The sequence below is a fragment of the Pristiophorus japonicus genome, chromosome 5 (genome assembly GCF_044704955.1).
Source record: "Pristiophorus japonicus isolate sPriJap1 chromosome 5, sPriJap1.hap1, whole genome shotgun sequence".
Taxonomy (NCBI): domain Eukaryota; kingdom Metazoa; phylum Chordata; class Chondrichthyes; family Pristiophoridae; genus Pristiophorus; species Pristiophorus japonicus.
The window spans coordinates 272,394,328-272,410,257 of NC_091981.1; the positions used below are offsets into that span (position 1 = coordinate 272,394,328).

The following is a 15,930-nucleotide window of genomic DNA, read 5'->3' on the forward strand; positions in this document are numbered from 1 at the left end:
TCATCGCAACTGTTGGTGCACATCTTCAAGAAAGAACGTGCGCCTTTCATGACCTCACGACTTCACAGGCAATGAGCTACGTTTTGAAGTGTAGTCGCTGTTGTAATGTAGGATACACGGCAGCCAATTTGCGCACTGCAAGCTCCCACAAACAGCAATGTGATATTGACCCGATAATCCGTTTTTAGTGAATGTTGTTTGAGGGACTAATATTGGTTAGGACACTGGGGTGAACACCCCTGCTCTTCTTCAAAATAGTGCCATGGAATCTTTCACATCCACCTGAGAGGGCAGACAGGGCCTCGCTTGAACGTTTCATCTGAAAAACAACACCTCCAACCCAGCAATGGAGTATCAGCATAGATTGCGTGCTCAAGTCTCTGAAATGGGTCATGAACCTTGTGGCTCAGAGGCGAGAGCATTACCAACTGAGTTGTGGCTAACTCCAATAACATCAGGAATGCACGAAGCTTCATTAGTGAAGGCATTACCTAGTGTGGTGCCAAGCATACAGACTGTGAATGTACCAGATTTGATGTCTGGTCTGTGTTGAATTAACTTATATTATCCATGGTAGGAGTAGAGGCAATGCAACAGGTCACAATGCCTTTAGGTTGGGGAGGAAACAAAATCTGGCGGAGATCACATTTCTGACTGCTACCAGGTGACCTGTTGACAGAAAGTGTCTGCATACGAATGCTGGATGGGGACAGAATTGGATTTGGAGTTCGCCCCCTCACCTTCTCCTCCCCACAGTCCCATATCCTCCTGCCAGCTCTCAGTGTTTAGCCTCAGTGTCATCTATGGCTCAGTGGCTAGCACACTTGCCTCTGAGTCAGAAGGTTGTGGGTTCAAGGTCCCACTCCAAGCAGTTGAGCACGTTAATCTAGGCTGACACTCCAGTGCAGTGCTGAGGGAGTGCTGCACTGTCAGAGGTGCCCTCATTCGTTTGAGATGTTAAACCAAGGCCCTGCCTGCTCTCTCAGTGCGGATGTAGAAGACCCCATAGCACTATTTTGAAAAAGAGCAGGGGAGTTATCCCCAGTGTCCTGGCCAATATTTATCCTTCAATCAACATAACAAAAGCAGATTATCTGGTCATTATCACATTGCTGTTTGTGGGGGCTTGCTGTGCGCAAATTGGCTGCCGCGTTTCCCACATTACAACAGTGACTGCACTCCAAAAGTATTTCATTAGCTTGAGAGGTCCGGTGGTCGTGAAAGGCACTATATAAATGTAAGTTATTATTCTTTCACACATAAAGGACAGCCACTTTGATGAGCTATCCGGAGGGCGGTTGGCTGGTATCAACCAATGCCACAGCATCATTCAGCACCTTCAGGGGAGGAGAAGGGCAAAGGAAAGGGAAAATTGGAAGTAGGGAAAAAAATAAGAGATACACACAAATCGTGTGACTTATTCAACACACCATGCCTTGGTACCATGCTGTCTCTCATTCATCTCCTGTGCTGGTTAAATTCCATTTTGAATTTGGCGATTTAAATTCACTACCACATTCCAATTTGCATGATGGGGGCACTTTCAGAATGAGCAGAGAAAATAAATTGGTATCAACTCCTGAAAATTCAGAAAGGGTCAGGTCACGGGAGACCCCAGTGTTATTTTACTGTTTCTTCAGCCGTTCGTGTTGAGACTGCGATGTCATTGGGGCTGAAATTTCGATATCTCGGGTCCATACGAAGTTTCTACGGACACGGGAAGCCATCGGAAAAGCCGGTTTTCAGCGCGCAATGCGCATGTGCTGAAAACCAGCTTTTTCGATCTGTCAAGTTTCTGGCTTGACAGATTTCACGCAGATCGGGAGCGAGGACACTTGCAGGGAAAGATTTCCAATATTTACGCATATCTTGCCCTGCAAATGTCCTCAAAATTCTTGCACCTGAAAAAGCAGGCATATAGCCTACTTTTACAGGCGCAAATGTTTAAAAATACACAAAAACATTTTAAAATAAAGTTATAGAAACACATTTTATTGTTAAAAACCTTCCCCACTATGGTAAGTTTATTTTAAGACATAATTAAAAAAACTTTTTAAAAAGTCGGGAAAATATATTTTTTAATAAGAACTTTAATTTAAATGAATCTTAAATATCTAGTGTATTTTCTATTTTTTATTGGGTTTTGGGTGTTTGGTGGGGTTTCTCATTCATAGTAAAAGGAGTTCCGGACTTAGGGAACTCCTATTACTATGAATGAAAATATACTACACCTGATTGGCTGCTCAGAGCCATGTGTCTCCAGCTCCCGGTCTGCGCACGTCCCCACGTGCACGTGCTGCCACATGCAGTCACGAGAGGACTCAGGCTCGGAAGTTTGAACGGGCGCAGCAGCAACAGGTAAGTGCGCATCTTTTTTCCCTTTTTCAGACCTCGATGGGATTTCTAGACCAATTTAGCTGCTGAATTCTCCGCCAGCACAGCTCTTTAGTGTAATACATTCCTGCTCTTTTCCAACTGCGCTAAATTCTGCCACAAGCTGCTGACAACATTGAGTGCCTGAGGGGATAAATCTTCAGATTAATTCGCATCGGCGCGCTCTCAGCCACCCAGCGTTCGAGCCAGAAGGGATCTTTGTGCGCGTCCAAAGAAAGGAAGGGTATGTGTACGTGAGGGGGACACGGCTACTGATTGATGCCACATAGATAAAGTCGGCAGCTTGACTCGATTGAGGTATTTTGCTAAGGAGTTCCCATTGGCCCAGTGCAATCTCATGAGATCAAGGTGACTGTTGCTTACTTACTGTGTCTATCACTGGTGCTGTGAACTGTGACTCTCGGGACTCCTGGGCCTGAGAAGATAAAGAAGAAAGTTAACAGGTCAGATGTATGGCAGAGAGAGAGAGAAAACATGGAGTCAACTGGGATTGCTCAGGATGACAGAGTACGAGGCTGGACTGGTTCAACTGAGCGCTTTCTGCATTAAACACGAGCCAAATGTTCCCTCTGGTGAGTTTTAATAACAAACCCCACAATTAAAATTATGGTTCGTACAAACAATAACATCTCAGCAAGGATCAAAACGAACTGCTTGTGTCATAAAGTCTTTTGGGAAGTGAGGCCTAAGTCTTTAATTGCACTCACCAGGCCTGTCTTGATTTTAAGAAGAACCTGATCAATTGAAATGTTTCGTATCTGTGATTTCTTCAAATACGTTTTCTGCCAAGTTTTTTTTAACTTATTGCTTTTCATACCATCGGCAGATTAAGATTTAGGCGTTAGCCGGCACAGGCCTGATGGGCCGAATGGCCACCTTCTCTGCTGTAAGATTCTATGATGAATTTATACAACTGCCAGCATATTCCAGGTAACTTACATTCAGGATTTAATATAGTTCTGTACATTTATGTAGCGCTATGTATTAATGGTTTATAGGTTAAAAAGGGACTTGAATCCATTGCTGGGAGCGGGGGGGGGAGGATTGTGGCTCTTGTTGGATACATGCTGTGAGTGGGTTTGGATCAGCGTAGTCTCTCGGTCCTTGAAATGATGCTGTGTGAGCATTAGCATATGAACATTTGGCACCTTCATGTAAAAATGTATTTGTCAGCAGTTTTGACAGAGGTGATAACTCTTTTATTTAAAATGGGTTAAGGCCAATGCTCCCGTGAGCTGAGCTTTGTTCTGCGCGATTTGTTTCCTTTAATGCACGGTCCCTTTAAATTTCTGCACATGTGCAGTATTGACAACGTAAAAGCCAGTGAGCGGCCTGCGCGGGACCTTTGAGATTACTGCGCGGCCGCACACAGCGGGAACATTAGTTAAGGCCTCTGCTAAAATAATGGACAACGGAGAACCTTACAAACGGACAAAGCCTTTACACACTGACAATCACATGTCTCCGCACGATCCTGCAAATCCCCTGAGAGGACAGACACACCAACATTAGCGTCCTCGATCAGGCCAACATCCCCAGCATCGAAGCACTGACCACACTCGACTAGCCCCGTTGGGCGGGCCACATTGTTCGCATGCCTGACACAAGACTCCCAAAGCAAGCGCTCTACTCGGGACTCCTACATGGCAAGCGAGCCCCAGGTGAGCAGAGGAAACGTTTCAAGGACACCCTCAAAGCCTCCTTGATAAAATGCAACATTCCCACCAACACCTGGGAATCTCTGGCCAAAGACCACCCTAAGGGGAGGAAGAGCATCCGGGAGGGTACTGAGCACCTCGAGTCTCATCACCTAGAGCATGCAGAAAACAAGCCCAGGCAGCGGAAGGAGCGTGCGGCAAACCAGTCCCACCAACCCACTCTTTCCTCCAATGACTGTCTGTCCCATGTGTGACAGAGACTGTAATTCCCGTATTGGACTGTTCAGTCACCTGAGAACTCACTTTTAGAGTGGAAGCAAGTCTTCCTCAATTTCGAGGGACTGCCTATGATGATGATTAACTTAAGCGCCTCAGAAAGGTGATGTGATCCTTGGGCATTGAGTGAGATTTGGGCAGTATGTACTGTACGGACAATGTGAAGGTCCAGTTATCCCAATTGTCTGATGATACTCCAGTTCGTTCTCTAGGGCAGAGGTGGGGCCCAAGGAGGCTGTGGGTGAGGCGGGCTGGTGTTGGGCCACTGGAAAACTGCCCGGTGTACCACTCGCTCAGATTAGAAAGCATCACTTTTGTGACTTTGTTCATGAAAGGGAAATACTTCAGAAGAGTGTTTGACTGACCCTTTTTTTCCATTTCTTCACAAACCCATCGCAATGATCTAAATAGTGCTGAAGCACATCAATAAGGCAAGATCGATGCTGACCTCTCCTGTCGAAAGATTTATTTTTAATCAGGAAGATGGTTTCCCTTTAAATAAATAAACTGCCGCTGTCATTAACGCTGAAGGAAATGACAGATTTTAACTGTTGGGAGAAATTAATATGAAGAATCTTGGCACCTAACACAGGATCCAGTTCAGCCAACCTTTAACTTAAGCAATTTAGATAATAGGATGAATTACATGAGAATGTCTATGTCAGACAAGGTCAGAGGTCATCAATATTAAAGTAGTCACCCAATGCGACCCATGTCAATACAGGTAAAAGATCACATTGTAATGGCAAATGTTCAGACCATGGTCCTGGTAATTACATTGTGATTGCACTCACTGGCAACTTCTAGCGCTGACTCTACCACAGCATTCGGGATCAGTGGCAGGAGGGGGGGTGGGGGTCACCTAAGTTAAATAGGCCCAGTGGACACCTCCATCTTTATGGGTACGTCTCGAGCCTTGCCCGCCGTTGGAGGCCAGTAATGCCGGTGGAGTTGAACGAGGTCAGGAGAGGTTGCCAAGGCCCTATTGGTGACAGTACCAGGATTTCCCTTTATAAGGGGACTAAAATATATATATTTGAAATTGCTAGGCACTTCCACGTGGGCTTCACAGTCTGTCAATTCTCAGGTCCCGTGGGTCTCTTGTCACTGGCTGTACCGGCGACTGATGTTCCTCCGATCTACACCTAGGCCAGGGCTCTCCCATGGTGGATGTCCCAGCCCATCCATGACAGTGGTCGAGTTTGGGCTGGGGGGAGGCCCTGCTTCCAATAAAGACCATTGCAAACTCCAGCGAAAGCCTGGTTCCCAGCATATGTGTTCTTCAACCCCTCCAGCGCCTTATGACAGGAGTGCACCAGAAGGACAGAGCAGTTTTGGCCTCGTTGCCTTTCCAAGATGCTGACTGGTAAAGTTAATGCTTTGTCAATGCACCATTGAGCTATTCTGGAATGGAAGCTCCAACAATTGCAAGCTTCTGATAGGACACAAATAAATACTTCGCTGATAAGAACTAGGAATGTACTTCAGGGCTTCAGAAGCAAGCAGACTTCACTGTAGAATGATCATAATTGCAGCCTCAAAAGTTATAGCAACCCACTCTTAGGCTTCTGGCCTAAACCCACCCCTTTGTATCAACAGGAATCTTGTGCTATTCCATGATGCGTCCACACTGGCATCACTTAGATCAGAATGAAAAGCTTTCAAGTAATCACATTCACATGCAGTTTCTCGATGGCCCGCAAGGTTGTATAACCCACGTACACTCAAGCACATTCAAGTTGCCGCTCTTGTCATATATTAGAACCTTGCGACTGCTTGAAGCCATGGCACCAAATGGAGAGTAACAGATGGGGTTGGGGGAAAGCACCAGCAAGGGTAATTTATTACATTCGTTCATGCGATGTGGGCAACACTAGAAAGTCAGCATTTATCCAAAGGGCATTAAGAGAAAACGATGTTTTTTGAGACTGCAGTCACATTACCAGAATGAACTTGCCATGGTAGGTTTTTCAACTCCCAACCTCTGGTCTGCTGGTCCAGTATCATAACCACTCGGTTACTGGACCCAGTATTATACAACGGATATAGAGGCACTGGAGAGGCTGCAGAGAAGATTTACAAGGATGATACCAGAAATGTGAGGGTATACATATCAGGAAAGGATGAACAGGCTGGATTTCTTTCCTCTTGAAAAAAGAAGGCTGAGGGGTGACCTAATAGAGGTCTTTAAAATTATGAAAGGTTTTGATAGAGTGGATACAGAGAGAGTGTTTCCACTTGTGGGGAAGAACATAACTAGAGGCCATCAACATAAGATAGTTACCAAGAAATCCAATAGGGAATTCAGAAAAAACTTCTTTACTCAAAGAGTGGTGAGAACGTGGAACTTGCTACCACAGGGAGCGGTTGAAGCGAATAGTATAGATGCATTTAAGAGGAGACTAGACAAGCATATGAGGGAGAAGGCAATAGAGGGTTGTGCGGATAGATTTAGATGAGGAAAGACGGGAGGAGGCTCGAGTGGAGCAGAAATTATTCTCAATTCCTTCTTCTAAATCACTGATGTGTATTGTAAATAGCTGGGGTCCCAGCACTGAGCTCTGCGGCACTCCACTAGTCATTGCCTGCCATTCTGAAAAGGACCCGTTTATCCCGATTCTCTACTTCCTGTCTGCCAACCAGTTCTCTATCTGCGTCAATACATTACCCCCAATACCATGTGCTTTAATTTTGCACACCAATCTCATGTGGGACCTTGTCAAAAGCCTTTTGAAAGTCCAAATACACCACATCCACTGGTTCTCCCTTATCCACTCTCCTAGTTACATCCTCAAAAAATTCTAGAAGATTTGTCAAGCATGATTTCCCTTTCATAAATGCATGCTGACTTGGACTGATCCTGTCATTGCTTTCCAAATGCGCTGCTATTTCATCTTTAATAATTGATTCCAACATTTTCCCCACTACGGATGTTAAGCTAACCTATAATTCCCCGTTTTCTCTCTCCCTCCTTTTTTAAAAGTGCTGTTACATTAACTACCCTCCAGTCCATAGGAACTGATCCAGAGTTGATAGACTGTTGTAAAATGCTCACCAATGCATCCACTATTTCTAGGGCCACTTCCTTAAGTACACAGGGATGCAGACTATCAGGCCCCGGGGATTTATCGGCCTTCAATCCCATCAATTTCCCTAACACAATTTCCTGACTAATAAGGATTTCCTTCAGTTCCTCCTTCTCACTAGACCCTCGGTCCCCTAGTATTTCCGGAACGTTATTTGTGTCTTCCTTCGTGAAGACAGAACCAAAGTATTTGTTCAATTGGTCTGCCATTTCTTTGTTCGCTTTTATAAATTCACCTGATTCTGACTGCAAGGGACCTATGTTTGTCTTCACTAATCTTTTTCTCTTCACATATCTATAGAAGCTTTTGCAGTCAATTTTTATGTTCCCAGCAAGCTTCCTCTCATATTCTATTTTCCCCCTCCTAATTAAACCCTTTGTCCTCCTCTGCTGAATTCTAAATTTCTCACAGTCATCAGGTTTGCTCTTTTTCTGGCCAATTTATATGCTTATTCCTTGGATTTAACACTATCCCTAATTTCTCTTGTTAGCCACGGTTGAGCCACCTTCCCCATTTTATTTTTACTCCAGACAGGGATGTACAATTGTTGAAGTTCATCCATGTGATCTTTAAATGTTTGTCATTGCCTTTCCACCGTCAACCCTTTAAGGGTCATTTGCCAGTCTATTCTAGCCAATTCGTCTCATACCATCAAAGTTATCTTTCCTTAAGTTTAGGACCCTAGTCTCTGAATTAAATATGTCACTCTCCATCTTAATAAAGAATTCTACCATATTATGGCCACTTTTCCCCAAGGGGCCTCGCACAAGATTGCTAATTAGTCCTTTCTCGTTACATATAACCCAGTCTAGGATGGCCAGCCCTCTAGTTGGTTCCTCGACATATTGGTCTAGAAAACCATCCCTAATACACTCCAGGAAATCCTCCTCCACCTTACTGATACCAGTTTGGTTAGCCCAATCGATATGTAGATTAAAGTCATCCATGATAACTGCTGCACCTTTATTGCACGCATCCCTAATTTCTTGTTTGATGCGTCCCCAACCTCACTACTACTGTTTGGTGGTCTGTACACAACTCACATTAGCGTTTTCTGCCCTTTGGTATTCCGCAGTTCTACCCATACAGATTCCACATCATCCACACTAATGTCCTTCCTTACTATTGTGTTAATTTCTTCTTTAACCAGCAACGCTACCTCACCTCCTTTTCCTTTCTGTCTATCCTTCCTGAATGTTGAATACCCTGGATGTTGAGTTCCCAGCCTTGGTTATCCTGGAGTCATGTCTCCGTAATCCCAATTATATCATATTCGTTAATAGCTGCCTGCGCAGTTAATTCGTCCACCTTATTACGAATACTCCTCGCATTGAGGCACAGAGCCTTCAGGCTTGTCTATTTAACACACTTTATCCCTTTAGACTTTTGCTGTATTGTGGCCCTTTTTGATTTTTGCCTTAGGTTTCTCTGCCCTCCACTTTACCTTTTCTTCTTTCTATCTTTTGCTCCTTCCCCCATTCTAGTTCCCGCTGTCTCCCTGCATAGGTTCCCATCCCCCTGCCATATTAGTTTAACCCCTCCCCAACAGCACTAGCTAACAATTCTCCTAGGACATTGGTTCCGGTCCTGCCCAGGTGCAGGCCGTCTGATTTGTACTGGTCCCACCTCCCCCAGAACCGGGTCCAATGTCCTAGGAATTTGAATCTCTCGCTTCTGCACCACTCCTCAAGCCACGTATTCATCTGAGCTATCCTGCAATTCCTACTCTGACTCGCACATGACACTGGTAGCAATCCTGAGATTACTACCTTTGAAGTCCTACTTTTTAATTTAACTCCTAGCTCCCTAAATTCAGCTTATAGGACCTCATCCTGTTTTTTACCTATATCGTTGGTACCTATATGCACCACGACAACTGGCTGTTCACCCTCCCTCTGCCACTGTTCTGTATTCCCCCAACCTGAGGAAATCATTTCTCTGTATCTATTCTAACAAACCCTTTTTATAATTTTAAGCACCACAATCAGATCAATGCTCAATTTTCCACTACTCAAGGGAATTCAGGCCAAGTATAGACATTACACTTCTATTTTGCTGATTGGTGAAGAACTATTGCTCAACAAGCATGTTCTTAATTTTAAAATGCACAGATTGCAAGCACTGGCTGCTCCAATCAGTCTCCTGTTTTTGGATTTGTGGTTCTCCGTTGCATAAATCTTGTTTTTATTAACGTGGAGATTTAATCTTATTCACTGAACTAGTCAACACTAATACTCCATCTTCTAAGCCACAAATCAATCGGTTTATATCAACATCCCATCAATAAATCCTGCTGTCTTTGCCATGGAAAAAGTAATCAATAACAATCTGAATCTGCATCTCAGTTATGAAACCTGTAGTTTTTTTAAATCTCAGGGTATCAGACATTCTTTGGAAATAAATCACAAAATGCCACAGATAATTTTGGCTCAATATATACGCACATGGCCCGGACAAGATATGAAGGTTATGTGAGCCATTAGGTGAGTTGGATGGGGAAGAAAATGCCGTAGAGTGACTAGAAAAGCAAATTAGATATCACACACAAAACCGCCCGCCCAAAGCTGTCTGGTGTTGCAATACTGTAAGCCAGGAGTGGGAAGCTCTCTTCCCTGAAGGGCATTTGTCAACCACTTGGGTTTTTACAACAATCCAAAAGGGAGGTCCCATGCAGGGTCATCGTCTTTGGAGTCCTGTGAATAAAGAGTTAAGGTCACAGAGTGACTTTGTCCCCGGAATGTGCCTCGTGTGGTTTCATGCTGTAGAGTAAGGACTTTACAATGGCTGATCTGATCATGGACTCAGCTCCACTTCCCTGCCCGCTCCCCATAACCCTTTACTCCCTTATCGCTCAAAAATCTGTTGATCTCCACCTTAAATATATTCAATGACCCAGCCTCCACAGCTCTATGGGGCAGAGAATTCCACAGATTTACAACCATCTGAAAAATTCCTCCTCATTTCAGTTTTAAATGGGCAGCCCCTTATTCTGAGACTATGTCCCCTAATTTTAGTTTCCCCTATGAGTGGAAACATCCTCTCTGCATCCACCTTGTGGAGCCCCCTCATTATCTTATATGTTTCGATAAAATCACCTCTCATTCTTCTGAACTCCAATGTGTAGAGGCCCAACCTACTCAACCTTTCCTCATAAGTCAACCCCTCATGTCCGGAATCAACCTAGTGAATCTTCTCTGAACAGCCTCCAATGCAAGTATATCGGAGACCAAAACTGTATGCAGTACTTTAGGTGTGGTCTCATCAATACCCTGTACAGTTGTAGCAGGACTTCTCTGCTTTTATACTCTATCCCCCTTGCAATAAAGGCCAACATTCCATTTGCCTTCCTGATTACTTGCTGTACCCGCATACTAACTTTTTGTGTTTCATGCACAAGGACCCCCAGATCCCTCTGTACTGCAACACTTTGCAATTTTTGTCCATTTAAATTAAAATTTGCTTTTCTATTTTTTCTACCAAAGTGGATAACCTCACATTTTCCTACATTATACTCCATCTGCCAAATTTTTGCCCACTCACTTAGCCTGTCTGTATCCCTCTGCGGATTTTTTGTGTCCTCCTCACAATTTGCTTTCCCTCCCATCTTTGTATCATCCGCAAACTTGGCTGCATTACACTCGGTCCCTTCATCCAAGTCATTAATATAGATTGTAAATAGTTGAGGCCCCAGCACTGATCCCTGCGGCACCTCACTAGCTATTGTTTGCCAACTGGAAAATTACCCATTTATCCCAACTCTCTGTTTTCTGTTAATTAGCCTATCCGCTATCCGTGCTGATATATTATCCCCAACCCCGTGAACTTTTATCTTGTGCAGTAACCTTTTATGTGGCACCTTATCAAATGCCTTCTGGAAATCCAAATACACCACATCCACTGACCCTCCCCTTATCCACCCTGCTCTTCACATCCTCAAAGAACTCCAGCAAATTTGTCAAACACGATTTCCCTTTCATAAAACCATGCTGACTCTGCTTGATTGAGTTATGCTTTTCCAAATGTCCCGCTACTGCTTCCATCTTTACCTTCAAATTGTGAGGCATACGCCTGCAGGCCTAGGACCCGAAAGCTCCGGGAGACACCAGCTACGTTCGGATTTTTGTTTTCTGGTTTGGAGGCGTATTCTTCTGGCATGCCTCTGACTGCAAACTCAGGGCCTCTATGTGTTTATAGATTGGCAAAAGCCCGGCCTGAGGTCCGGAAGCTGCAGGGGATATTTTGGTTGTGACCGAATTACAGACACGTGAACCGATCCCACCAGTAAAAGAAATAAGGATAACAAGGGCACCTAAGAATTTATGTTGTACAATCCACACATAATTATAACATTAGGTTCATGCCTCCCCTTGATTGAGCCAATTCATAGTCAAAATACGAGGAGAAGCACCAACTGGGTAATGACTCACAATGATTTCAATTATGAAACTGTTTGAGGTTAAACATCTGTAACTAAAAGAAACCAGCTTCATTTAAAGGAATAGAATTTTGTTTCCAGCAGGATAGCAATTACTGCTGAGAATTCCCTCACTAATTACAGACCCACAGTCATCAGATATTTTAACCGAGACAACAGTGCAAGTGAAAAGACAGCAAGCAGCGAATCTATAAACCATGGCTGATGGTTCAGAGGGATCAAGTAATTTGTCCAGCAGACTGCACCAGCCACATTTCTCACCTCAACACTAACACAAACTGGTCATGACGGTGAAGGGATCCTTCAACTCTATCGCTTTACTGTTTTTGTAACATGACTTAACCAATTTAGAGGTCACTCTGGCCCTCAGTGCGATGTCAAGAAAATAGCCTTTTTGTCCTCAGGCATCGATACTGTCAAGTTCACTTATTTAGAGCTCTTGATTGTTAAATTCATGGAAACTCCTCCAAATCTAAGTCTTCTCTTATCTAGATGGCTCCCTAGGGAGCTCTCCCCAAACAAACCTTCCTCTGGCCATCTGCTGCCATCCTTCACCTCTCTCCCCCTCAACCTTCACCCCTCCCACTGTCTAAGACATCTCTGGCCCTAACTTCGACCCCAAAATATTTTCCCGACCCCTAAAACCCATGCTGCAAGAGCCCACTGTCCATCCCCCACTCCTCAATCTCGACTTACCTTCCAGATCGACCTCCCTGCTATCAAGGGCCCTCCAACTGGACCCTCGCTTCTCGCTCCCCACTGGCCTACTCAGGTGCTCCAACCGACTCCCGGCGATCTCAACGGCGGTGAGCCTCTGACCAGCTTCAACTACAGGTTTGGGCCTACTTCACGCGTGAGCCTTCCCTCCGGCGACGTTCGGGCCTTCACTCCACCGTCGATATCGTGGCCTTCAACTCTCCGGCGACTTACTGGCTTTCATTCCACCATTGACGTTCTGGCCTCCCCCTCCGGCCGCTGGCCCCACTCAACGGCGGAGTCTCTGGCGAGCATGTGGTGTGCGCAATGGCTGTGGTCATTCTGCCCTATTTGACCTCTCCTCCTTCCACAAAGCCCGTTTCCTCATCCCATGGCTCATCAAATTTCAATTGAGCAAATTCAGACTTTTGGAGAGCGAGTTCCAGATTTCCACTACTCTTTCATGTGATAAAGTGCTTCCTGATTTCACTCCTGAATGGCTTAGCTCTAATTTTAAGATTCCCCCACAAGAGAAAATAGTTTGCCTGTATCTACCTTATCAAGTACCTTAATTATTTTAAACAGTTTGATAGAGTACCCCTCAACCTTCCAAACTCAAGGAATACGTGCGACGTTTATGCAAGATGTCCTCATTACTGAATCCTTGTGTAATTTTGGTGGATCTGCACTGTACCCCTTCCACGGCCAATAGATCTTTTCTGACATTCGGTGCGCAAAACTGAACACTGTTGTACTCCAGGTTAGATAAAGTAAATTAGGAGAAGCTGTTTTCAATGGCTAAAGGGTCGATGATGAGAGGGCACAGATTTAAGGTGATTGGTTAAAGAACCAGAGGCGACATGAGGAAAAACATTTTGAGGCAACGAGTGGTTAGGATTTGGAATGCACTGCCTGATAGGGTGGTGGGTACAGATTCAATAGCAGCCTTGAAAAGGGAATTTGATAAATACTTGAAAAACTTGCAAAGATATGAGAAATGAACAGGGGTTGCGGGACTAACTGGACTGCTCTTCGAAAGTACCGGCGCAGACTCGATGGGCCGAATGGCCTCCTTCTGTGCTGTACTATTCTATGATCCTATAATTTTGTCTGACCAAGGCTCTGTACACCTGAAGCATCACTTCCTCACTTTTGAGAAAAAGGCCATCATTCCATTAGCCTTTTTGCACCTGTGCGTGAACTTCTCGTGGTTTGTGTACAGGGGCGCCGACCTGCCTTTGGTCCTCCACAACTCCCCTGTCTCTCACCATTATACAGACCGAAAATACAGACCAACTTCACTCCTTCGGCGTTGCTGCTGTGACAGTTGTTTCAAAGTTTGAGTCTAGTTTGCATTCATTGGAAATTGGAAGATTAGCATCAAGGATTTGTGCTGATGGAATTTGTAGCAGTGCCAGCAAATTAGTGCTATGGCATTCTGCAAATGGATCCTGCAAATCCCCCGGGAGGATAGACACACCAACATCAGTGTTCTTGATCAGGCCAACAACCCCAGCATCCAAGCACTGACCACACTCGACCAGCTCTGTTGGGCGGGCCATATTGTCCGCATGCCCGACACGAGACTCCCAAAGCAAGCGCTCTATTCGGAACTCCTACACGGCAGGCGAGCCTCTGGTGGGCAGAGGAAATGTTTCAAGGATGCCCTCAAAGCCTCCTTGATTAAGTGCAACATCCCCACCGACACCTGGAAGTCCCTGGCCAAACACCGCCCTAAGTGGAGGAAGAGCATCCGGGAGGGCGCTGAGCACCTTGAGTCTCGTCGCCGAGAACATGCAGAAAACAAGCGCAGGCAGCAGAAGGAACGTGCGGCAAACCAGGCTCCCCACCCCCCTTTCCTTCAACCACTGACTGTCCCACCTGTGACTGAGACTGTAATTTCCTTATGGACTGTACCGTCACCTGAGAACTCACTTTTAGAGTGGAAGCAAGTCTTCCTCGATTTCGAGGGACTGCCAATGATGATGATGATGATGATGATGATGCTATGACATTGTGGAAAGTGCGTGCTGGTAAGATTCGGGCACAATGACACCACTCAAGACAAGACACATAGGGTAGAAATTGGACCTTGCTGTGTCCATTGCAACAAATGGGACCAACATGCAACGCCCCAAGGACGGCAGAAAGATGCCCGACCCAAAACTGGAGCGAGTCATTCTTCAAACCACAATGGCGGCCGCCTAAAGCGGGCATTAGGTCTATTGCATACGTAAGTGAGGGGTCCAATGGCTATTTTAGCCCCTCCCCCTCTCCTTACAGAAATTAGTCTGTGATGGGCGGGGCAAAGATTGGGCCTGCCTCACTCAGGATTCTTCAGTGGCTGCTTACAATAGGTCTGTTTTCTTAACATTTCTTTTTGAAAAAAATGTTGCTGTGGATCCAGGAGGAGGAGGAAGGCTCCCCTGGCTTCACATTATTGGCTCTCCCCTGATGCCGCTAACCCCCCCCCCCCCACACCGTGGTGGGATATACGCGAGGCAAGCAGCCCCACATCCATGCCGGCAAAATGGGCGAGCTGCATGTGGAGGCTTAACTGTGATAGAGCTCCACCTAGTGGGCTAGTGGTGTAATGCAACTACTGAGGTTTTAATAATAAAAGGTCATGTGGTAAAGTCACATGATGACAGTTTCTGTTCAGGAGCTATCTTGACTTTGCCACATGACCTTTTGTTATTAAAACCTCGGTGTTGTTAGTGGTTTCTGTAAAAGTATCACAGTGACAGGAGCACTAAAATCAAGCAAAGTTGGGTTGAGGCCCGAAGCCCAGTTTCAGGTGAGTCTCGGTCTCCTGGTTGGGACGTGCTCCATGCAAAATTCGCAGATGACAGATTTCCACCCCCATAGTTACCCTTTTACATACCAGTGTGCGCTCTCCACTCTGCTGACTTCAATCTCCTTTGTTTACCTCTACAGGCAACGGTAGCACAGTAGTTATGCTACTGGACCAGTAATTCAGATGCCTGGACTAATGATCTGGAAACATGAGCTCAAATCCCACCACGGCAGCTGGGGAATTTAAATTCAGTTAATTAACTTAATCTGGTGATCGTGAAACTACTGGATTGTCTGAAAAAACATCTGTTTCACTAATGTCCCTTTAAGGAAGGAAATCTGCCATCCTAACCTGGTTTGGCTGAAATGTGACTCCAGACCCACAGCAATGTGGTTGACTCTTAATTGCTCTCTGAAATGGCTCAGCAAGCCACTCAGTTGTACCAAACCTACAAAGAACAGCAGTTCAAGAATGTGGCTCACCACCACCTTCTCGAGGGCAATTAGGGCTGGGCAATAAATACCGGCCTTGACAGTGACGCCCACATCCCATGAATGCATAAATAAAAAATAACCCTACTCAATTTTC

The 15,930-nt window shown here is 45.2% G+C and overlaps 1 protein-coding gene across 4 annotated transcripts in view; it reads right to left on the minus strand.

The window, feature by feature from the left end:
- The window catches only part of dpp6a (dipeptidyl-peptidase 6a), an 828,704-nt gene that overhangs the window by 81,547 nt on the left and 731,227 nt on the right, over nucleotides 1-15,930 (minus strand). For all 4 annotated transcript variants that reach the window (XR_011593400.1, XM_070881647.1, XM_070881648.1 and 1 more), the window contains one exon: nucleotides 2,762-2,809. Coding sequence is in view for 3 of the 4 variants with exons in the window: in XM_070881647.1 (XP_070737748.1) it covers nucleotides 2,762-2,809 (48 nt within the window). In the remaining variant the exon portion in view is untranslated. The remainder of the gene's footprint in view (nucleotides 1-2,761; nucleotides 2,810-15,930) is intronic.